Source organism: Elephas maximus, chromosome 14, assembly GCF_024166365.1.
Source record: "Elephas maximus indicus isolate mEleMax1 chromosome 14, mEleMax1 primary haplotype, whole genome shotgun sequence".
Taxonomy (NCBI): Eukaryota; Metazoa; Chordata; class Mammalia; order Proboscidea; family Elephantidae; genus Elephas; species Elephas maximus.
This window is the reverse complement of record NC_064832.1, coordinates 24,312,852-24,337,667: the sequence shown is the minus strand read 5'-3', so window position 1 is coordinate 24,337,667 and position 24,816 is coordinate 24,312,852. Positions and strand designations below refer to the sequence as shown.

General features: G+C 36.7%; 1 protein-coding gene across 2 annotated transcripts in view; it reads left to right on the top strand.

Moving 5' to 3' along the window:
* Window positions 1-23,903, top strand: part of MRPS31 (mitochondrial ribosomal protein S31) — a 40,581-nt gene extending 16,678 nt beyond the window's left edge. For both annotated transcript variants that reach the window (XM_049853101.1, XM_049853100.1), the window contains 3 exons: window positions 7,654-7,730; window positions 11,030-11,173; window positions 23,650-23,903. In XM_049853101.1, the coding sequence (XP_049709058.1) occupies window positions 7,654-7,730; window positions 11,030-11,173; window positions 23,650-23,879 (451 nt within the window). In that variant the 3' untranslated portion in view covers window positions 23,880-23,903. The remainder of the gene's footprint in view (window positions 1-7,653; window positions 7,731-11,029; window positions 11,174-23,649) is intronic.
* The last annotated feature ends 913 nt before the right edge of the window (window positions 23,904-24,816 follow it).

Below are 24,816 nucleotides of genomic sequence, written 5' to 3'. Positions count from 1 at the left end.
CCTATTTCTGGAGAACAGGCCCTTGTTGGCAGACTACAACTGTTTCGGTTGCGGTGGAGAGGTGCGTGTTTGATGTTTCACATCGCTTTGCCTATTAAGCAGGGTCCTCACCTACTCACATCAGGGGCCTAAGGACTGGTGGGTCCATGCAGGTCACCCAGCCACCCGCGACTGGGGTCCAAAGATAACTGATACCTCCCAGTCCTTACAACCAAAAGCATTGGGTGCCCAAGATCAGTCTGTAGAACCCACCCGGCTCTGTGCTGTAGGGAATAGGGACGCCCTTTCCTCACAGATACTCGGGGAACAGTTGTAAGCCCCTGCCTTCTTCAGAACATGACCCCCTGCTGCAACCAGATACCAATACCTACACCAATCACCCCTGCCCCCCAAGACTGTAAGACGGAGCCTGTACCACACACTTTATGACCAATTACCTGGACACCTGAGCTGAATCCATACAAGAAAAGTGAATAGACTCCTAGGCTCATATACCTGGTAACAGTTCTAGGCATCTGGTGACGGGAGGTTAGAGCTTCAGAGGTGGAAATAATCAAGCTACCTCACTCAAGCAACCTATTTGGACATATCAAAAAAAAAAAAAAAAAGCATACAAAGGCTACAGTAAGCAAACATAAAATAAACTAATACAATAACTTATAGATGGCTCAGAGACAACGGTCAATATCAAATCACATAAAAAAACAGACCATGATCGCTTCAATAAACTCTCAGAACAGGGAATCGAGGGACATTCTGGATGAAGGTGCATTCCCGGAATTACTGGATGCAGAATTCAAAAGATTAATATACAGAATTCTTCAAGACATAAGGAAGGAGATCAGGCAACACGCTTAAGAAGCCAAGGGACACGCAGATAAAGCAGTTGAAGAAATTAAAAAGGTTATTGGAGAACATAATGAAAAGTTTAATAAGCTGTAGGAATCTGTAGAGAGAAAGCAATCATAAATTCAGAAGATTAGTGATAAAATTACACAATTACAAAATAGAAAGAGGAGCAGAATTGAGCAAGTGGAAGGCAGAATTTCTGAGATTAAAGATAAAGCACTTGACACCAATACCCTTGAAAAAATATCAGATAAAAGAATTTTAAAAAATGAAGAAACCTTAAGAATCATGTGGGACTCTATCAAGAGAAATAACCTACATGTGATTGGATTACCAGAATGAGGAATAACAGAAAATACAGAGAGAATTGCTGAAGACTTGTTGGCAGAAAACTTCCCTGATACCGTGAAAGATGGAAAGATATCTATCTAAGATGCTTATCAAACTCCACATAAGGTAGATCTTAAAAGAAAGTCACCAAGATATAATCAAACTTGCCAAAACCAAAGACACAGAGAATTTTAAGAGCAGCTAGGGATAAATGAAAAGTCACCTACAAAAGGGAGTCAATAAGAATAAGCTCAGACTACTCAGTAGAAACCATGTAGGCAAGAAGGCAGTGGGATGACATATATAAAGCATTGAAGGAAAAAAATTGCCACCCAAGAATCATATATCCAGCAAAACTGTCTCTCAAATGTGAAGGTGAAATTAGGACATTTCCAGATAAACAGAAGTTTAGGGAATGTGTAAAAACCAAAACTACAAGAAATACTAAAGGGAGTTCTCTGGTTAGAAAATCAATAATACCAGATATCAACCCAAGACTAGAACACTGGACAGAGCAATCAGATGTCAACCCAGATGGGGAAGTCACAAAAATAAATCAAGATAAAAGAAAAAAAAAAAACCCTCAAAACACGGAAACAGGATGTCGTTATGTAAAGGAAGACAACATTAAAACAATAAAGAGGGACAAAGAAATGTAGTCATAGATCTTTCATATGAAGAGGAAGACAAGACAATTTAAAGAAATAAAACTTAGGTTTAAACTTAGAAAAATAGGGGTAAATATTAAGGTAAGCACAAAGGAGACTAACAGTTCTACTCATCAAAATAAAATACAAGAAACCAGCAACTATACCATCCTGAGACCAGAAGAACTAGATGGTGCCCGGCTACAACCGATGACTGCCGTGACAGGGAAAGCAACAGAGAACCTCTGAGGGAGCAGGAGAGCAGTGGAACGCAGACCCCAAATTCTCATAAGGCCAGACTTAATGGTCTAACTGAGACTGGAAGAACCCTGGTGGTCATGGCCCCCATACCTTCTGTTGGCCCAGGACGGGACCCATTCCTGAAGCCAACTCTTCAGACATGGATTGGACTGGACAATGGGTTGGAGAGGGATGCTGGTGAGGAGTGAACTTCCTGGATCAGGTCAACACTTGAGACTATGTTGGTGCCTCCTCCCTGGAGGGGAGATGAGAGGGTGGAGGGGGTTAGAAGCTGGCGAAATGGACACGAAAAGAGAGAGTGAAGTGAGAGAGCAGGCTGTCTCATTAGGGGAGAGTTAATTGGGAGTGTGTAGCAAGGTATATATGGGTTTTTGTGTGAGAGATTTGTAAATGTGCATTTAAAGCACAATAAAAATTATTTTAAAATAAATAAAAATAAAATACAAGAAAAAAATAAGAGACTCAGCAGAAACAAGATCAACTACAATAAATAACAGGAAAAGACAATATATAAACATAAGCTACTCAGCACAAAAAATTAAGTGGGAAAAATAAACTCAACAATTCACAAAAAAGACATCAAAATGACAGCACTAAACTCAAACCTATCCTTGATTACCCTGAATGTAAATGGACTAAATGTACCAATAAATAGACAAAGAGTGGCAGAATGGATAAAGAAAACATGATCTGTCTATATGCTGCCTACAAGAGACACACCTTAGACTTAGAGATAAAAACAAACTAAAACTCAAAAGATAAAAAAAAGATACACATCAAACAACAATCAAAAACAGCAGGAGTGGCAATATTTGTGACAAAATAGACTTTAAAATTAAATCCACCACAAAGGATAAGGAAGGATACTATATAATGATTAAAAAGACAATATATCAAGAAGATATAACAATATTAAGTATTTATGCCCCCAATGACAGAGCCACAAGATAGAGAAAACAAACTAACAGCATTGAAAAGAGAGATAGACAGCTCCACAATTACAGTAGGAGACTTCAACACACCACTTTCGGTGAAGGACAGAGCATCCAGAAAGAAGCTCAGGAAAGACATGGAAGATCTAAATGCCACAATCAACCAACTTGACCTCATAGACATATACAGAACACTCCACCGAACAGCAGCCACGTATACTTTCTTTTCTAATGCACATGGAACATTCTCTAGAATAGACCACATGTTAGGTCATGCAGCAGGCTTTAGCAAAATCCAAAACATTGAAATAATAGAAGGCATCTTCTCTGACCATAAGGCCATAAAAGTGGAAATCAATAACAGAAAAAGCAGGGAAAAGAAATCTAACACTTTGAAACTGAACAATACCCTGCTAAAAAACGACTGGGTTATACAAGACATAAAGGATGGAATAAAGAAATTCATAGAATCCAATGAGAATGAAAACACTTCTATCAAAACCTTTGGGACACAGCGAAAGCAGTGCTCAGAGATCACTTTATATCAATAATTGCACACGTGGAAAAAGAAAAAAGGGCCAAAATCAAAGAATTATTCCTGCAACTTGAACAAATAGAGAGCAACAAAAGAATCCCTCAGGCACCAGAAGAAAGCACATAATAAAAATTAGAGTAGAATTAAATGAAATAGAGAACAGAAAAACAATTGAAAGAGTTAACAAGACCAAAAGCTGGTTCTTTGAAAAAATTAACAAAATTGATAAACCATTGGCCAAACTGACAAAAGAAAAACAGGAGAGGAAGCAAATAACCCAAATAAGAAATGAGATGGGCGATATTACAACAGACCAACCATGTTAAAAAATCATGTCAGATTACTATGAAAAATTGTACTCTAACAAATTTGAAAACCTAGAAGAAATGGATGAATTTCTAGAAATACGCTACCTACCTAAACTAACACAGAGGTAGAACAACTAAATAAACCCATAACAAAAGAAGAGATTGAAATGGTAATAAAAAAGAACTCCCAACAAAAAAAAGCCCTGGCCTGGACAGCTTCACTGCAGAGTTCTACCAAACTTTCAGAGAAGAGTTAACACCACTACTACTAAAGGTATTTCAGAGCATAGAAAAGGATGGAATACTTCCAAACTCATTCTATGAAGCCAGCATATCCCTGATACCAAAACCAGGTAAACACAGCATACACAAAAAAATTACAGACTAATATCCCTCATGAATTTAGATGCAGAAATCCTCAACAAAATTCTAGCCAATAAAATTCAACTACATATCAAAAAAATAATTCACCGTGACCAAGTGGGATTCATACCAGGTATCAGGGATGGTTCAACATTAGGAAAAGAATTAATGTAATCCATCATGTAAATAAAACAAAAGACAACAACCACATGATTTTATCAATCGGTGCAGAAAAGTCATTTGACAAAGTCTAACACCCATTCATGGTAAAAACTCAGCAAAATAGGAATAGAAGGACAATTCCTCAACATAGTAAAGGGCATTTACACAAAGCCAACAGCCAACATCATCCTAAATGGAGAGAGTCTAAAAGCATTCCCCTTAAGATCAGGAACCAAACAAGGATGCCCTTTATCACCACTCTTATTCAGCATTGTGCTTGAGGTCCTAGCCAGAGCAGTTAGGCTAGATAAAGAAAGGGCATCCAGATTGGTAAGGAAGAAGTAAAAGTATCTCTATTTGCAGATGACATGATCTTATACACAGAAAACCGTAAAGAATCCTCAAGAAAACTACTGAAACTAAACACAAAAATCAGCTGGATTCCTCTACACCAACAAAAAGAGCATCGAAGAGGAAATCACCAAATCAATACCATTTACAGTAGCCCCCAAGAAGATAAAATACTTAGGAATAAATCTTACCAGAGATGTAAAAGACTTATACAAAGAAAACTACAAAACACTTGTGCCGAAAATCAAGAGACCTACATAAGTAGAAAAACATACCTTGCTCATGGGTAGGAAGACTTAACATTGTAAAAACGTCTGTTCTACCAAAAGCCATCTATAGATACAATGCAATTCCGATCCAAATTCCAACAACATTTTTTATTGAGATGAAGCCACAAATCACCAACTTCATATGGAAGGGAAAGAGGCCCGGGATAAGTAAAGCATTACTGAAAAAGAAGAAGAAAGTGGGAGGCTTCACTCTACCTGATTTTAGAAATACTATACCACCACAATAGTCAAAACAGCCTGGTACTGGCACAACAACAGACACATAGACGAGTGGAACAGAATTGAGAATCCAGACATAAATCCATCCAGCTATGAGCAGCTGATATTTGACAAAGGCCCAAAGTCAGTTAAATGGGGAAAAGACAATCCGTTTAACAAATGATATTGGTGTAACTGGAGATCATGTGCAAAAACAAGAAACAAGACCCATACCTCACACCATGCACAAAAGCGAACTCAAAATGGATCAAGGACCTAAATATAAAGTCTAAAATGACAAAGATCGTGGAAGAAAAAATAGGGACAACACTAGGAGCCCTAATACATGACATAAACAGTATAAAAAGTATTATTAACAGTGCAGAAGTGAATCAAGATAACTGGGAGCTCCTAAAAATCAAACACCTATGTTCATCTAAGGACTTCACCAAAAGAGTAAAAAGATTACCTACAGACTGGGAAAAAGTTTTTAGCTATGACGTTTCTGATCAGCGTCTGATCTCTAAAATCTACGTGACACTGCATAAACTCAACTATAAAAAGACAATCCAATTAAAAAATGGGCAAGAGAATATTAACAGGCACTTCACGAAAGACGACATTCAGGTGGCTAAGAGATACACAAGGAAATGCTCACCATCATTAGCTGTTAGAGAAATGCAAATCAAAACTATAATGAGGTTCCATCTCACCCCAAGACGGCTGGCATTAATCCAAAAACCCCAAAATAATAAATGTTGAAGAGGTTGTGGAGAGATTGGAACACTTTTACACTGCTGGTGGGAATGTAAATGGTGCAACCACTTTGCAAATTGATTTGGCACTTCCTTAAAAAGCTAGAAATAGAACTACTATATGATCTAGCAGTCTCACTCCTTGGAATATATCCTAGAGAAATAAGAGACTTTACACAAACAGATATATGCATACCCATGTTCGTTGCAGCATTGTTTATAATAGCAAAAAGATGGAAGCAACCAAGGTGCCCATCAGCGGATGAATGGATAAATAAATTATGGTGTATTTACGCAAGAACAATGAAGAATCCGTGAAACATTTCATAACATGGAGTAATCTGGAAGGCGTTATGCTGAATGAAATTAGTCAGTTGCAAAAGAATGAATATTGTACGAGAGTGCTATTACAAGAACTCGAAAAATAGTTTAAACAGAGAAGAAAATAATCTTTGATGGTTACGAGAGCGGGGAGGAAGGGAGGGAGAGGGGTTTTCACTAATTTGATAGTAGATAAGAACTGTTTAAGTGAAGGGAAAGACAACACACAATACTGGAGAGGTCAGCACAGCTGGAACAAACCAAAAGCAAAGAAGTTTCCTGAATAAGCTGAACACTTCGAAGGCCAGCGTAGCAGGGGCGGGGCTTTGGGTACCATGGTTTCACAGGAGGTCTAAGTCAATTGGCATAATAAAATCTATTAAGAAAACATTCCGCATCCCACTTTGGAGCATGGCATCTGGGATCGTAAATGCTAGCAAGCAGCCATCTAAGATGCATCAATTGGTCTCAACCCACCTGGAGCAAAGGAGAATGAAAAACACCAAAGACACAAGGTAATTCTGAGTCCAAGAGGCAGAAAGGACCACATAAACCAGAGACTACATCAGCCTGAGACCAGAAGAACTAGTTAGTGCCCGGCTACAACTGATGACTGCCCTGACAGGGAACAGAACAGAGAACCTCTGCGGGAGCAGGAGAGCAATGGGATGCAGACCCCAAATTTTTATAAAAGGACCAGACTTAATGGTTCAACTGAAACTAGAAGGACTTCAGAGGTCATGGTCCCCAGACCTTCTGTTAATTCAAGACAGGAACTTTTCCTAAAGCCAACTCTTCAGACAGAGATTGGACTGGACTATGGGATAGGAAATCATACTGGTGAAGAGTGAGCTCCTCAGATCAAGTAGACACATGAGACTATGTGGCCAGCTTCTGCCTGGAGAAGAGATGAGAGGGCAGAGGGGGGCAGAAGCTGGCTGAATGGACATGAAAATAGAGAGTGGAGGGAAGGAGTGTGGAGCAACTGGTAGTATATAACCCACTAACCTCGTGCCGTAGTATGTAGCAAGGTGTATATATGTTTTTGTATGAGAGACTGACTTGGTTTGTAAACTTTCACTTAAAACACTGTAAATATTAAAAGAAAAAATTTGAAATGTGTGTATTCCTATTTTTAGTTATGTTTTAAAGATGTGGCAATTTAGTTAAAATGCCTAGGTCATTGGAATTAGTTTTAATTTGTGCTTTGCATATTTAATGTAAAATTTTTTTCTCAAACAATTTTTAGTTGACAGTATACAAAATTGTTCATTAAAATACATTTGTTTTTTTCTTTTTAGTTAACAATACAAAATTGTTCATTAAAATACATTTGTTTTTTTCTTTTTAGTCTTAGGAGAGACATATTCAAGGGGAAGAGACTTGATATTTTTGATATTAAGGCTGCTGAAGAGGCACCTGAAACAGGTTTGTTAAGAAAAGAATGTTGATATTTTTCAAGTGTAGAAATATTCCACCTTTCAAAGATGTCCTTAGTGATTTGATTGCATGATAGTTGGGTATTTTACTATTCTGTCTTGTAATTGGCCTGGATTCTGCTTAGGAATGTAGCCTTTCACACTGCCAGCCTTGGTTAGTTAGGTTTCTCCCTTGAAATGTGGTAGTCTGTGCAACTGTGGGCGATAAGTGCTACTAACTACATGAATTCAGAGCTATAGCGGAGTCAGTACTTTGGGTTAGAACATTAGTAATTACTTACAATTTGCAGTGCCCTCTGTGTTGTTATATACAAAGATAAATGAGCTGTTGTTCCTGCCCTTAAGCAGTTTACTGTCTAAAAGAACCATCTGCTGTCCACTCATAGTGAGTAAAGCTGCCAATAAGGTTTCTAAGGCTGTAATCTTAGGGAAGAATACTGCCACATATTTTTCCTGGGGAGCGGCTGGTGAGTTCACAGCGCCCACTATTTGGTTAGCAGCCAAGCACTTTAAAGCAGCCAAGCGCTTTAACCACTGCAGCACCTGGTCTCCTCATCTAGAAGAGGAGATCACATTTATAGAAGTAACTTAAAACCAAAACCAGTTGCCTTCAAGTCAGTTCTGCCTCATGGCAACCCCACGTGTACAGAGTAGAACTGTGCTGCAAAGGGTTTTCAAAGCTGTGACCTTCTGGACCTTTCAAAACTGGGCCTTTCTTCAGAGGTGCCTCTGGGTGGGTTCGAACCGCCAACCTTTTGGTTAGTAGTCAAGCGCTTAACGGTTTGCACCTCAGGGACTCCGTAGAGGTAACTTACTGGACATGACTTAGTGATTGTTCAGGAGAGCGTATGAGGGATTTATTTGGCCAGCTTGTTGTGTTCTTAACATATAGTTATTCCTTGTTCTTCACTCTTCCCTTTTCTTTGGGTAAGAAGTCAAATCCTTCAGATACACAGTTTTAAGCCTACTTAAAAGAAATAAGGGTGTCCTCTTCCTTGACGTTATATTTTGTTTACTGATTTAGAAAAATGAAAGAACTCAATACAGATGGTCTGTAGCTTACAAGCGACTTGTGTTCCTAAAGATCTTAAGTTAACTTTTTGAACGTTGGTAGAAACAATGTTATATATGATGCTTCAGTTCCTAGGTCAGCCTCCAGTTGCTTATTTAATTCTTTTAGCAGTTACTTGTATAAACATTCTAGGCCAACATACTTAAGATATCCACCACTCTGTGGTGAGGCATATTCATGCACATAAAGGCTCATAGAAACAATCAAAGCAAAGAAGGTAAAATACGGCTTACAAAGGTGGACTTGGCAACGGTGGGCAGAGAGGTAGGCGGGAGAGTAAATCATACACCATCTGTACCTTTGACTCGAAATTTCATTCCTACGAATTTATTTTCAGGGAATAATCACAGATACCCACAAAAGTGTAACCACAAGGATTATTCACCATTGTAAAATTTAAGAGAGAAAACGTGTAAATGATGAAAACGTTCAGTAATAGGGGATTAATTAATTGTGATACATCTATATAATGGGATATTAATGCAGCCTTTATTAAGTGAAAAAGGAAGTCACCAAACTATTTGATTCTTATTTATTTTAAAAAGCAAGGTCACAGTGGAAAAAAAATCAGATCACAAAGATTTGAAAAATAACTATCAAAAAATAAAATTTTAGGGGAAAAGGGTGACTGAGGAATAGATACTGATATGACATGGATATGGCTTATTTACCTTTTTTTAAAAAATAACTTTATTGAAGTATAATTCATATGCAGTAATCTGCACCCATTTAAAGTATACAATTTGATGAGTTTTGGCAGATGTATACATCCATGAAACTAGTATCACAATCCAGATATTGAACATTTCTATCACCTTCAAAAGTTTTCTTGTGCCCTCTGCAGCCTATCCCTCTTTTACCCTGTCTTCAGGCAGCCATCGTTCTGCTTTCTGTTATTTTGTAAAAGATTAGTTTGCATCTTCCTGAATTTTATGTAAATGATATCACTTGGTATGTACTCACACCTAGCTTCTTTCATTAAGCATAATGACTTGAGATTTATCCATGCTGTTGTGTTATCAGATAAGTAGTATGTTGCTGAGTAGTATATGGTTACAGGTAGTCCCAACTTACAGTATATTTGAGTTATGATAAACCACACTTATACAATCGTCTGTTTTTGTTTTTTTGTAAATCTTTAGTAATATATATTGTACTACATATGGTGTTGCAGCATGTAATTTGCTGATGTTATTCTCAGGTGTTTGGTGTTATGATTTACTTTTCAAAACACTGCCATATAAGCAGGCTATAGCAATAATAATGAAAACTAAAAAACCAAAGAGGTATTCGACGTATGTCAGAACTGATTTATGAAGTAAGTTGGGTACTACCTGTGTATGGTTGTACCACATTTTGTATCCACTCACCTGTGGGTGGACATTTAGGTTGTTCCCATTTTTTTGGCTATTACAAACAAAACTCCTGTGAACTTTTGTACATAAGTCTGTGTGTGGACGTGTTTTCTTTTCTCTTGTGTAAGTATCTAGCAGTGAGGTGGCTGAGTTGTATGATAGGTGTATGCTGACTTTTTTAAGAGACTGCAGAACTCGTTTCCAGAGTGGTTGTTCCTTTTTACATTCCCACCAGTAGTAAATGTATGATTCATTCTTGAAAGATGTCTTAAATTTCAGAAGCAAAATAAATGAATGATGGAGCTTATAAGCCAGCATGCTATTGCCTTACTCATAGGGTTGGTTGTGAGGATTAAAAGGCGTAGTACATGACAAGCATTCAGCACAGAGTGACGCTCAGCACCTATTAGTAGTATTGTCGTTATTATTACAGTAATTCTGTTAACTTCCTTGGGCTATAATAATAGTAGTACATTAGTGACTTATCTTGACAGACTCTAAAGATAAACAGGCTGCAATTTAAAGATCAGAGTCACATGTTGTATAAGAAATACCCACATTCATAATACATCCTTAAGTAAAATATAAATTTATTTTTTCCCTCCCAGTAGGAGCAGCAGTGAGACTTCAGAGGCATTGTAGGAAGACCAAAGTTAAGGCTTGGCAGTTGTAGTTATAGTCTTTGTATGTCATTTTCATTGTTGTTTTAGCCCTCAGTGAATGACCTTTCACTATTAGATATTGTTTAATTATGAGTGTCAGTGTCTCAAAGTGTAATATCAATTCAGATATGACTATAGTATTTTTTAAAAAAGATACTTACATTGATTTGTGCTTATTTGAAATGTTTTTATTGTACAGAAACATCACCTTCTATTTGGGATGTAGAATTTGCTAAGCAGTTAGCCACAGTAAATCAACAGCCCTTTCAGAATGGTTTTGAAGAGATGATCCAGTGGACAAAAGAGGGGAAACTGTGGGAGTTCCCAATTAACAATGAAGCAGGTAAGCCTTAACTTCAGAGGTGTCATAAGATTCACTGATTGAGATTATTTCTGGCAGATAATCAGTTTTAGAATCTAGGCATTTACATGAATTTCAAGACTTTGTGTAAACATCTTTGTGATGGTCTAAAAGAAATCTGACAATGGTTTTAAGAAGAATATTAGAATTTCATTTAATTCTAGATTTTTTTCTTATGTTCATCATCTTTTTTTATTGAATTTTAGATGAAGTTTTACAGAACAAACTAGCTTCCCATTAAACAATTAGTATTTGTGACATTGGTTTCCAACCCCATGTCAACACTCTCCCCTTCTCAACCTTGGGTTCCCTATTACCAGCTTTCCTATTCCCTCCTGCCTTTTAGTCCTTGCCACTGGGCTGGTGTGCCCCTTTAGTCTCTCTTGTTTTATGGTTCTGTCTGATCTTTGACTGAAGGGTGAACCTCAGAAGTGACTTCATTACTGAGCTAAAGGGGTGTCTGGAGGGCCACATTCTCAGAGTTTCTCCAGTCTCTATCAGACCAGTAAGTCTGGTTTTTTTGTGTGTGTGTGATTTAGAATTTTGTTCTACATTTTTCTCCAGCTCTGTCCAGGACCATCTATTGTGATCCCTGTCAGAGCAGTCAGTGGTAGCCGGGCACCATCTAGTTGTGCTGGATTCAGTCTGGTGGAGGCTGTGGTAATTGTGGTCCATCAGTCCTTTGGACTAATCTTTCCCTCGTGTCTTTGGTTTTCTTCATTCTTCCTTGCTCCCGATGGGTTGAGACCAGTGGAATATCTTAGATGGCCACTCACAAGCCTTTAAGACCCAGATGCTACTCACCAAAGTAGAATGTAGAATATTTTTTTTATAAACTATGTTATGCCAATTGAGCTACATGTTCCCCGAAACCATGGTTGCCACAGCCATCATCCCAGTAATTTGGTCCCGCAGGGAGTTTGGATGTGTCTGTGGAGCTTCCATGACCTTGCCTTGGACAAGTTGTGCTGGCTTCCCCAGTATTGTGTACTGTCTTACCCTTCATCAGTGTTACCACTTATCTACTGTCTATTTAATGTTTTTCCATCCCCACTCCTCCCCTCCCTCATAACCATCAAAGATTGTTTCCTTTTGTGTGTAAATCTTTTCATGAGTTTTCATAGTAGTGGTCCCATACAGTATTTGCCCTTTTGTGATTGACTATTTCACTCAGCATAATGCTCCCCAGATTCATTCATCCATGTTGAGATGCTTTGCCGATTGATCATTGTTCTTTATTGTTGCATAGTACTCCATTGTGTGTATGTACCATGGTTTGTTTATCTGTTCATCTGTTGATGGGCATCTAGGTTGTTCCCATCTTTTTGCTATTGTGAATAATGCTGCAGTGAACATGGGTGTGCATATATCTGTTCGTGTGGCAGGTCTTATTTCTCCAGGATACATTCCTAGGAGTGGGATTACTGGATCATAAGGTATTTCTATTTCTAGCTTTTTTTTTTCCAAAATGGTTGTACCATTTTGCATCCCCACCTGCAGTGCATAAGAGTTCTGATCTCCCTGAAGCTTTTCCAACATTTATTTTCTGTTTTTTTGATTCATGCTAGTAATGTGTGGATGAGATGGTATCTCATTGTGGTTTTGACTTACATTTCTCTAATGGCTAGTGATGGTGAGCATTTTCTCATGTGTTTGTTAGCTACTTGAATATCTTCTTTGGTCAAGCATCTGTTCATTTCCTTTGCTTATTTTTAATTGGATTATTTGTCATTTTTGTTTTAGAGGTGTTGGATTTTCCTGTAGATTTTAGAGATTAGACTTTTGTTGAATTTGCCATAGCCAAAAATTTTTTCCCAGTCCGTAGGTTCTCTTTATATTCTTATTGGTAAGTCTTTTGAGGAGCCTAAGTGTTTAATTTTTAGAAGATCCCAGTTCTCTAGCTTGTCTTCTGGTGTTTTGTGTGATGTTAGTTATGGTTTGTGTTCTGTTAATGCTGTGTATTAGGGCCTCTAGGGTTGATCCCATTTTTTCTTCTATGATCTTTATAGTTTTTGGTTTTATATTTAGGTCTTTGATACATTCTGAATTAGTTTTTGTGTATGGTGTGAGGTATGGGTCCTATTACATTTTTGCAGATGGACATCCAGTTTTGCTAGCACCATTTGTTAAAAAGACTGTCTTTTCCCTATTTGATAGACTGTGGGCCCTTGTCAAAGATCAGGTGACCTTAGGTGGATGAATTTACATCTGGTTCTCAATTCTGTTCCATTGGTCAATGTCTGTTGTTGTACCAGTACCAGGCAACTTTGATTACCATAGCTGTATAGTAGGTTCTGAGGTCAAGTAGTATGAGTCCTCTACTTTATTCTTCTTCTTCAGTAGTGCTTTACTTACTTGGGGCCTCTTTCCTTTCCATATAAAGTTAATGACTAGTTTTCCATCTCTTTAAAGAATGCGATTGGTATTTGGGTCAGTATTGCATTGTATTTGTAGATTGCTTGGGGTAGGATTGACATTTTCACAATGTTGAATCTACCTATCCATGAACATGATTTTCCATTTATGCAGATCTCTTGCAGTGGTGTTTTGAAGTTTTCTTTATATGAGTCTTTTACACCCCTGGTTAGATTTATTCCTAAGTATTTTATATTTTTAGGGGCTATTATAAATGCTATTGTTTTCCTGATTTCCTTTTCATTGTTCTCTATTTTGTTGTTTAGGAATCTGACTGATTTTTGTGTATTTATCTTATATCCTCTTACTCTGCTGAATCTTTCTATTAGCTCCACTAGTTTTCTCATGGAGTCTTTTGGGTTTTCTACGTACAATATCATCCGCAAATAGGGACCATTTTACTTCTTCCTTTGGGTGCCCTTTATTTCTTTTTCTTGCCTTATTGCTCTAGCTAGGACGTCCAGCACAATATTAAATAGGAGTGGTGATAAAGGGCATCCTTGTCTTGGTCATGTTCTTAAGGGGAATGTTTTCACCCTCTCTCCGTTAAGAATGAAGCCGGCTTTTGGTTTTGTATAGATGCCTTGTATTATGTTGAGAAATTTCCCTTCTATACCTATTTTGTTGAGATTTTTTTTATCAGGAATGGGTGTTGGACTTTATCGAATGCCTTTTCTGCATCAATTGAGATGATCATGTGATTCTTTTATTTATGTGGTGGATTTTGTTGATTGATTTTCTAATGTTGAACCATCCTTGCATACCTGATATGAATCCCACTTGGTTGTGGTGGTGTTATTTTTTTGATATAATGCTGAATTTTATTGGCTAGAATTGAGAATTTTTTGCATCTGTATTCATGAGAGATATTGGTCTGTAATTTTCTTTTTTTGTGGTGCTTTTGCGAGGTTTTGGTATCGGGGTTATGCTGGCTTCATATAATGAATTTGGAGGTATCCCTTACGTTTCTATGTTCTGAAATAGTTTGAGTAGTACTGGTGTAAGCTCTTCTCTGAATGTTTGGTAAACTCTCCAGTGAAGCCATCTGGGCCAGATCTTTTTTTGTTGTTAGGAGTTTTTTTTTTTTTTATTACTTTTTCAGCCTCTTTTGTTATGGGCCTATTCAGATTTTCAACATCTTTTTGTGTTAGTTTGGGTGAGTTAATTCTAGATGTTCGATAAGGAAAATGAAGAAATAAAACTGCGTGGCAAAAATACATCATGAATTTCTATGACATAAAGGTGTTGAAAACTGCAAATGATGTCAGTTTTCTAGTTGCTAAGTAGGAGATTACTTGGCAAATCTTCTAATCTATTATTGGTATGGGATTATTCTTCAATTTTGGAGAACATCACAACTTTTAGGGTTATCCTGGTGTCTTTTATTCGTAAAACTATTACGTTAGTGAGGTGCAAGGTACTTGTATAAGCTACTTGAAGCAAAAATGTTAGGAGATTTGGGGTGTTTTTGGAAACCTTTGGCCATATAATCCAGATGCTTTGATCTGCTAATAGAGTATTATTTACTTATTTTACTGGGTTTTTGGGGATTTCCTGGAGATGTCACCTCTTCCTCAATTGCTACGCTATTTATGCTATTTATTTTTTATGATACCTGTGTTGTCATCAGCTAAATATTTTCACTGAATTTTTTTTATAATTTTGTTTTTTTGTTGTCATTATTGGGAAACCCTGATGGCGTAGTGGTTAAGTGCTATTGCTGCTAACCAAAGGGTCAGCAGTTCGAATCTGCCAGGCACTTCTTGGAAACTCTATGGGGTAGTTCTACTCTGTCCTATAGGGTCGCTGTGAGTCGGAATCGACTCGACGGCACTGGGTTTGGTTTGGGTTTGGTTGTCATTATTGAGAATATTCACAGCTGAACCTACAGCAATTTCTGCATGTACAGTTCAGTGACATTGAGTACATTCTTCGAGTTGTACAACCATTCTCTTCTTTTCCAAGTTTTTCTTCCCCATTAACGTAAACTCACTGCCCCCGAATGTTCCTGTGTAATATTTTGAGTTTTTGTCATTTTGATCCCATATCAATAGACCTTAAAAGACCAAAATGCTCAGGGCAGACATCTTTACTAGTTACGCTAAACTGTTGTTTGATATTAAGAAGACTTGAGGGAATATATTTGGTTTAAGGGTTAAAGATTATCTCAGGGCACTTGTTTCAGAGGTTCATCCAGCCTCCACAACTCCAGAAAGTCTGGAGTCCTTGAGAATTTGAAATTCTGTTCTACGTTTCCCCCTTTTTTATCAGGATTCTTCTGTAGAATCTTTGATCAAAATGGTCAGTAATGATAGCTGGGCATCATCCAGTTCTTCTGGTCTCATGGCAGAGGGGACAGTTGTTCATGAGGCAATTAGCCACACATTCCATGTCCCCCTATTCCTGACTCTCCTTCATCTTGTTCCAGGTGCATAGAGACCAATTGTTGTACTTCATTGAATTTTATAGGTGTATTTTCAATTAGAAAATATCCATTAACTTTTATGGTAAGTTTAGGTAGAAATTGTGAACACTTAAATTGTCTTAGGAAAATGTAGTCCATATTTTAACCTTTGTAGTGTTACGCTGTCACATTTTGGATATTTGTATGATATATTCAGTAATATGTTGTTGTTGTTAGGTGCCATCGAGTTGTTTCTGACTCATAGCGACCCTATGCACAACAGAATGAAACACTGCCCAATCCTGAGCCATCCTTATAATCGTTGTATATTTCTTAAAGTATCATAGTTTCTGGATTCCTGAAGGTATCAGGGTCCAGTAAAAAGGCCAAAGGCTTCTTCGTTCTGCAAACCTGAGTACAGATTACAGTGCTATAAGTTACTAGCCATTTGCCCTTTAGAAAATGATTTAACACCCTGGGCCTTGGTTTCCTCAGGTGTGAAATTAAAGATAGCTCATTGGGAGAAGGAGCACAGTTTTTGGTACATACTGTATTTTACACAAATAATGCGTGTCTTCTGTGTTTGTTTGCTGGCTGTGCCTTCCCTCCCGTGGGGTATTTTCATAAGTGTGCTATACTGATTTTTTTTTGTAACAACATGTGGAAGAGGATTGGCATGGTAGCATTTGTGAGGGTGCCCATCAAGGGGAAGGCATGGCTGGCAAACAAATGCAGAAGGTGCATATTATTTGTGTAAAAATATAGTAATGCATATGAATAAATGTTAGTTCCTCCCTCTTGTATGATCATAGAACTTTGTTTTATTATAAATATATACGTAGCAAAAAATTTGCCATTTCAACCATTTTTACATGTACAATTCAATTACATTAATTAACATTCACTGTGTTGTATAGCTGTATCAACACGATCTGTTTCCAAATATTTTTATCACCCGTAACAGAAACTCAGTGCCCCGTAGGCAATAGCTCCCCACGCCTCCCTTCCCCTAGTCCCTGGTAAGCACTAATAAACTTCTGTTTCTATGCATTTGCCTACTCTGCATATTTTATAAGGGGGGTGGGGGAGTCATACAATATTTTTCCTTCTGTGTCTGACTTACTTCACTCAGCATAATGTTTTCAGGGTCCATCTATGTCACGGCATGTGTCAGAACTTCTTGTCTCTTCAGGGTTAACATTCCATTGTATGAATATACCACATTGTGCTTATCCTTTTCCTCTGTTAATGGGCATTGGGGTTGTTTCTACCCTTCAACTGCTGTGGTATACAAATGTCTGTCTGTGTTCCTGCTTTCAAGTCTTTGGGATATATACCTAGGAGTGAAATTGCTCAGTCATGTGTTTAACTTTTTGAGGAAACACCAAACTATTTTAAGTATACCAAAGTGGTTTGTACCATTTTATATTTCCACCAGAATTGGATCATAATTTTAAAAGGAACAAAAAACTAGCAACATGCAATGTGTGATATTCAGGGAAGATTTTACTTATTCTTAGAACGTCTTTGGATTTATTTGATGATACTTGTGTGTTCTAAGCTCTCATGGTTTAAAATATTTTTAAAACTCAGTATTAAAAAGACAGTGGAATGTAGTGGTTAGGAGTTCAAGCTTCTGAGTTATAGACTTATTTCATCTATAAAATAGGAATAATAACGTGACCTATTTTATGGGGTTCTTGTGAGGAACAAGTGAGATCATCAAGTAAAGCATCATCATCATTCTGTTTCTAGAACAATAGCCGTATGAGGGGATGTCCTACTTCTATGCTTTATTTTCTGTTCTATACTATAACATTTTTAAATCTTGACGTATTAGCAAGAATATTCTCTAGGAACCACCAAATTGGGTATAGGAAAGCATGAATTGGCGGTACATTGTCCTGTCAACACTGAAAAACTTAAGTTTACTAAAATCTTACGTGTCCATATCCCAAAGGAATATATCTTAAATTTTACCTGGTTTGTTAGAAAGTTTAATTTGTATAAAGGAGATTAACGTGTTTTTTGGTCAGGTAGCAGAGCTAAATGTGACAAATGTCCATATAGCTGTCTGTAGTTATTATTGATGCCTCGGGGTCAGAAAGGGAGGGATCTCATTTCCACCTCCTTAGGGCATTTGTTATCTGACGGAAAAACAGGAAAGGAACTGTGGGAACTTTCTCACTTTGATCAGTCCTTCAGGATACAGTTAGAAACTTCTGAATACTTTGAGGAACTGGCATCATAACCTGGAGCTGCGACAGTTAGATAATTTTCTTTTATATTTCTTATATTTAAATTTAAAGATTAACAAAATGTAATGCTCTCCCTACTAGCAATTACCTTCATGAAGATTTACTTTGATGCTTTTGGGAAAAGATAAAGGGTTTTTGGTTTTGTTTTTAGTACTGGGTCACCATGTTGGTTTTGCAACATAATAGAAATGATAAAATGACATGTCCTGTGTTTATAGTTTACTTCCCAGTGTTCTGTTTTTCAACTGTATAAAAAATTAAAGTTTATTGCTTTACCACTTACAGTGTATAAATTATTTTTCTAATTCTGAGTAGCTTTTGTAATGTTTGTTTTTATTATTGTTTTTAGAATCCGTTAGTCCCTTCTCTTGTGCTTTGCCACCATGGAGATTTATTTATAAAACTGTTAGGTGGAATTGTTCCCACTTATATTTTGTAGTATTTGCCCTATATTGGATTGATATTAAAGTCATTTTTATTTTAGCTTTGACTTTTATTAAAAAATGGGGAAAAAATAATCACGTGTATTTTCTTACCACTACCCAGTTAACAGCACTGTTGCTTAAATGCCCCTTCACCATATCAATTCAGGGTGTTTTGAAATATTCTTCAAGAATATTCTTCAGTGAGCTAGAGAGGTCAGTCATGGATGTTAATCACATTTTTGTTTTTATTCTTCAGTTTTTTTTTTTTAAAACTTTTTGTTCTCTAGTGTTCTGTCCTTTTCTAGGGCATAGGGAATATGTACTGTAACATGACCTAACAAGAATACTTAGGAAAGTTCTAAGAAAAATTATCATAAAACCCTCCAGGGGGCTCTGTTGTTATATGGGAGTAATGTGTACCGGAAGACTCTGTGAGGTAGGGAAATCAGGGCATAGTGTGGAGAAAATTAGGGGAAGTATAAAGATTATCAGGTATGTGCTAATAGAAGAGTGCCAGAATCTGTAGGTTATTTTAGGTGATACTGTGACCTATAGTCCAGAACCTTGAAGTACGGACAGAAGTCAGTAGTTTTAAGAATGAGATCAAGTGGAAACAATGCACAGCGAGAATGGCTGGGTTTGCTTTAGTGCTGTAATACTCCCTTGTAAAAAATAATTGGTCATTGCTATTAACTGGATTTTACCCTTCATTGATCATGCCATATTTTTGTGTTTAGTTACATTCAGTAATATTTAGGGCAGAATTAGACACAGAATTAACTTGTGTCACCTTAGTTGATGGTACACCCTTTTGGTCTTAGTATATGGATTTCCTTTTTGTATTTAATTTTCCACTGTCTCTTATTTTACTATATTTCTTTTGTTTATTAAAAATAATATTTTAAATTCCATATATAACATAAAAATTTACTTGTAAAAAAGCCAAATAATATGTAAGAATAGAGTATCCTTTACTCCTTTCTGAAATAATCATTGTTAATAGTTTGACATATGTCCTTTCAGTCCTCTTTAGATGGTAATTACACATTTATATGTTGTTTTGTTTTGACCTCTGTGGGACTGTACTATACATACGTTGTCCTGCAGCAATTTTTTTTTTCACTTAAAAATATATCTTGAAAACATTTCCTTGTCAGTCATAGGTATCTACCTTAGTCATCTTAATTAATCATTAACCCATTGCCATCAAATTTTCTGGCTCATAGAGATCCCATAGGGCAGTATAGAACTGCCCCACAGGGTTTCCGAGGAGCGGTTGGTTAGCAGCTGAGCTCCCGCCCTCTGTGGCACTCTAATATTCCATAGCATGAATGGGCTGTCATTTATTTCACCATTTCCTGTTGACGGACAGAGCTGCAGTGACTCCACATGACCTTGTGTACGTGCTGGAATATTTCTGTAAAATCCGTTCCTAGAAAGGTCAAAGGAATTTTAAATGGCAATAAATATTGATCATTTCTGCTGTAAAAACTGATCCTCCAACCGTGTGAGAATCCTGTTTCCTTACACGTTAACTAGTTCTGGATATTACTGATCTTTCAAATGTCCTGGGCAAAGAAATGATATTATTGTTGTTTTTGTTTATATTTCCCTGATTATGAAACAAATTGAGCATCTTTTCATATGTTTATTGGCTATCTGTATTTTTTCTGTCATTTATCTCTTCTTATTCTTTGACTTATTTTTCAGTTGAGTTGTTTGTCTTATCACTTTGTAGGAACTCAATATCCTATGGACTTTAATTCACCATTTGTTATATATGTTGGAAATATTGTCTCCTGCTGTCTCTCTTCTTTCATTTTAAATTAATTTGATTTTTAAAATCATAAATAGCATGTAGTTAAAAAATAAAATTGTACTACAGGCTTATGATATAAATCAATTCACCTATAGGCTTGCTCTCTTTCAACCTTTTAGAGCTATTATATTTTTTCATATTTCTGAATTTTATGCATAATTCTGTTATCCATTTCAGATACCATCTAGTGTGTGCATCTTCCCATCATCTTCCCAGTGTAGCTATATCACAATTTTTGTTAGATCTGTATCTAGTGTTCACATTAACATGGCTGTGGGAAATTGTTGAATGCTGAGACAGAAAGTATACTATGTTCCCTTTCCTGTTCTCCTGCCCCTACCAAAAATTAATGATTGCTTTATTTTTCTTCCCAAATGCTTAGTTTTTCTTTGAATCTCTTGCTGCGGCGTCCTGCATTCTATTATACAAAAAAATAGCAGCTGAAATTCACAAGGTCAAAAGTATTAGATAACCTCTTGTTTTTTTCCTGTATGTCTGGAGCCCTCTGCTTGTAGCTGCGCCTTCAGTCTGTACCTAGGTTTTCTGACACAGATGTCTTCCTGTGACTTCATTTTGCCTTTATCCTGCAATTCCCTTTCTGTGTTGGATCACATATTTTCTCTTTAATTACCTCCTTGTTTTGGTGGAACACATACTCCAGGCCTGAGAAAGAGTACCAAACCAAAGCCACTGCCGTTGAGTCAATTCTAACTCATAGCAACCCTGTGGGACAGAGTAGAACTGCCCCATGGGGTTTCCAAGGCTGTAAATCTTTATGGAAGCAGATTGCCACAGCTTTCTCCCATGGAGCGACTGGTGGGTTTGAACTGCCGACCTTTCAGTTAGCAGGCACGTGCTTTAACCACCACGCCACCAGTGCTCATTAGAGTACAGGGAAATTAAAAAAAAAAAGGAGACCTTTTATATCTGAAAGCATCTTCTGTCCTGAACTTACTTAATAGTTTAGATGAATATAAAATTTGAGATTGGAAATAATTTTCTTTCAAAATTTTGAAGTCTCTGGTCCATTGTCTTTGGAAATCTTGGCATCTTCTCTTTATATTTATAAATTTAAACTTATATTCATAAGTTTCAGGATGATAACTTGTGAGGAATTTTTATAAAATTGAGTCCTTCCAATCTGGGAACTTTTCTTTTTCAGTCCTGGAAAAATTTTATTTTATTATTTATTTGATAATTTGGACCTTCCAATCTTGTCATTATATTGTTGTTCTGTATCCTGGGAGCATTCCTCAACTTTATGTTACAACCTTTCTCTCTTTGTTTTCTGCTTTCATACTTTTAACTTCATTTTCCCTTTAATTCCAAATGACAGTTTCACCAGATACAGAATTCAAGGTTGACAATTGTTTTCTTTCAGCACTTGGAAAACATTGTGCCACTTCCTTGTGGCCTCCATGTTTTCAGATGAGTAATCTGCTGTCATTCAAATCGGTATTCCCCTGTAAGGAATGTATCCTTTCTCTGTGATTGATTTTAGCTTTTTTTTCCTTAGCCTTTATTTTTAAGAACCTTAATTATAATGTGTCTTGGCATGGAGTTTTTTTTTATTATCATTATTATTATTAGTCTACTTAAGATTCTCTCAGCTTCTTGAGTGTGTACGTTTATGTCTTTCACCAGACTTGTAAAGTTTTTAGCCATTATCTCTTTGAATACTTTTTCAGACTCACATTCTTTCTCCAGTGAAGAAATGTTGCATCTGTTTTTTTATTGCCTCCCAGGTTCCTGAAACCTTGTCCCTCCTCCCCCCAGCCCCTTTTTTATGATGGCTGCTCTGAAATCTTTCTCTGTTAATTCTAATATCTGTTTTATCTTATTGTTGGCATTTGTTGATTGTATTTTCTCATTTAAGTTGTGATTTTCCTGATGAGTGATTTTGATTGTATCTTTGACATTTTGGAAATTATATTAGGTAACTCTTTATCCTATTCAAATCTTCTATTTTAGCACACAGTCCCTTGTTTAGATGTAGTATGTAGGTTTTAGTGGCCCCCTGGGCTTCGCTGATGTCCCACTGCAGGTGATTTGGGCCCATGCCTTTCAGAGGATGTGGGCTGGGTGGTGGGCCCATATGCCTGGGATCTACTTGCACACACACCCAGGGAACATCGGGGCCATCAATGCAGTAAGTGTGAGGTGAGGCATGAGTTGGCCCTCCCAGGCTCTGCTGGTAGCACTGCTTCAGGCGTATCAGGCCCTCTGCTCCCAGTAGGCATGGGGCGGGAGTGAGTTTATTATTTCCAGGGTTTTTAGTTGTATTTAGGTAGGTGGAGCAGGGAAAATGAGGCTCAGAACCAGAATATTAAGCATTTTCATACTTCAATTGGCAGCATTTTTTCATGGAACATGTAAGTAATGGTGAGTCTAAAAATTGATGGGGTTTAGATTATATGAAATACAATATTTGAGTTCTTCTAAGCATATACTTCTTTAATTTCTTTTAATAAAACCAATACTTTATCCAAATACATATCCAAAAATATTTTAGGATATATATTTGGGAAATGCAGAAAAATTAAAAAGAAATCTGTAATCTCACTAAACCCAATGCCACTGTTATCGAGCTGATTCCAACCCATAGTGACTCTATAGGACAGAGTACAACTGCCCAATAGGGTTTCCAAGGCTGTGATCTTTTTGGAAGCAGACTGCTACATGTTTCTCCCTTTCTGTTAGCAACCAAGCACTTAACCACTGTACCACCGGGGCTGCTTGTAGTCGCACTACACTGTAATAAACTCTCTTTACCTCTTGGTGTATTTCTGTCAAAGTTTTTTTTTTTATTCATTAGCAGTAGCTGCTGCTACATTTTAACATTTATAGTATACCAGGCATTGTACAAAAGCTTCATATGCAGTGTATCTAATTAATCTTCATAAAATCCCCATGAAGAACATGTTATTTTTATCCTCATTGTACTGCTGAGGAAACTGTTGCTCAGAGAAGTTAATGAATATGCCCAAAGTTACCAAGTTGTTAAATCCAGGGGCAAACATAGGTCTAACTCTAAAGCCTTTAACTGTAGTATAGTATTACCTCATTAATGCTAATTTTTTGTAGTAGGTTTTTTACATTCAAAATTATAATGTAATGTATTTTGTCTCATTTCCTAGGTTTTGATGATGATGATTCAGAATTTCACGAACATATATTTCTGGATAAATACCTGGAGAATTTTCCAAAACAAGGACCAATTCGCCATTTCATGGAACTGGTGACCTGTGGCCTTTCCAAAAACCCATATTTGAGTGTTAAACAGAAAATTGAACACATAGAGTGGTTTAGAAATTATTTCAATGAAAAAAAGGACATTCTAAAAGAAAGTGACATACAGTTCAATTGAAGACAATGGAAATTTTTATTTCAAGCTATTACCAGTAAATAAAATAATTTTACAAGAATTTTTCCTGTTTTTGTGTTAATACATGATCAATTATTATATCTCGTTTGAATGGTGTAATTATTACATTGTTTAAAATATATGACAATATTTACTGTAGATTTTTTGTAGATTTTCTTTGTCAAGTTGAAGTTCTCTATTTCTAGTTTGCTGAGAATTTTTATTATGAGTGGGTGTTGGATTTTCTCAAATGCGTTTTCTAGATGTCTATTGATATGATCATGTGATTTTGCTTCTTTAGAGTGTTGATATGAATTATTTTAATTTATTTTTTTTCAAATGTTGAACCAGCCTTTGCATATCGGGAATAAACCCCACTTGGTTGTGATGTTTAATTCTTTTTATACATTGTTGCATCCAATCTTCTAACATTTTGTTGAGGATTTTTACATCTATTTTCATGAGAAATCTTGGTCTTTAATTTTTCTTCCTAGTAAGGACTTTGGGAAACTTATCTTTGATAGATACAGGCCTATTCAGGTTACCCATTTTTCCTTGTGTGAGTTTTGTTAGGTTGTGTCTTTCTAGGAATTGATCTGTTTCATCTAAGTTATAAAGCTTGTGGGCATAGAGTTGTTCTTAGTATTCCTTTACTATCTTTTTTTTTTTTTTTTCATTTTTGTGCTTTAAGTGAAAGTTTACAAATCAAGTCGGATTCTCATACAAAAATTTATAAACACCTTGCTATATACTCCTAACTGATGTCCCCCTAATGAAACAGCACACTCCGTCCCTCCTCTGTTTCTTTTCAAGTCCATTCTGACCCTCTCTACCCTCTTATCTCCCCTTCAGACAGGAGATGCCAGCATGGTCTCGTGTGTCTACTTGATCCAAGAAGCTCATTCTTCACCAGTATCATTATCTATCCCATAGTCTAGTC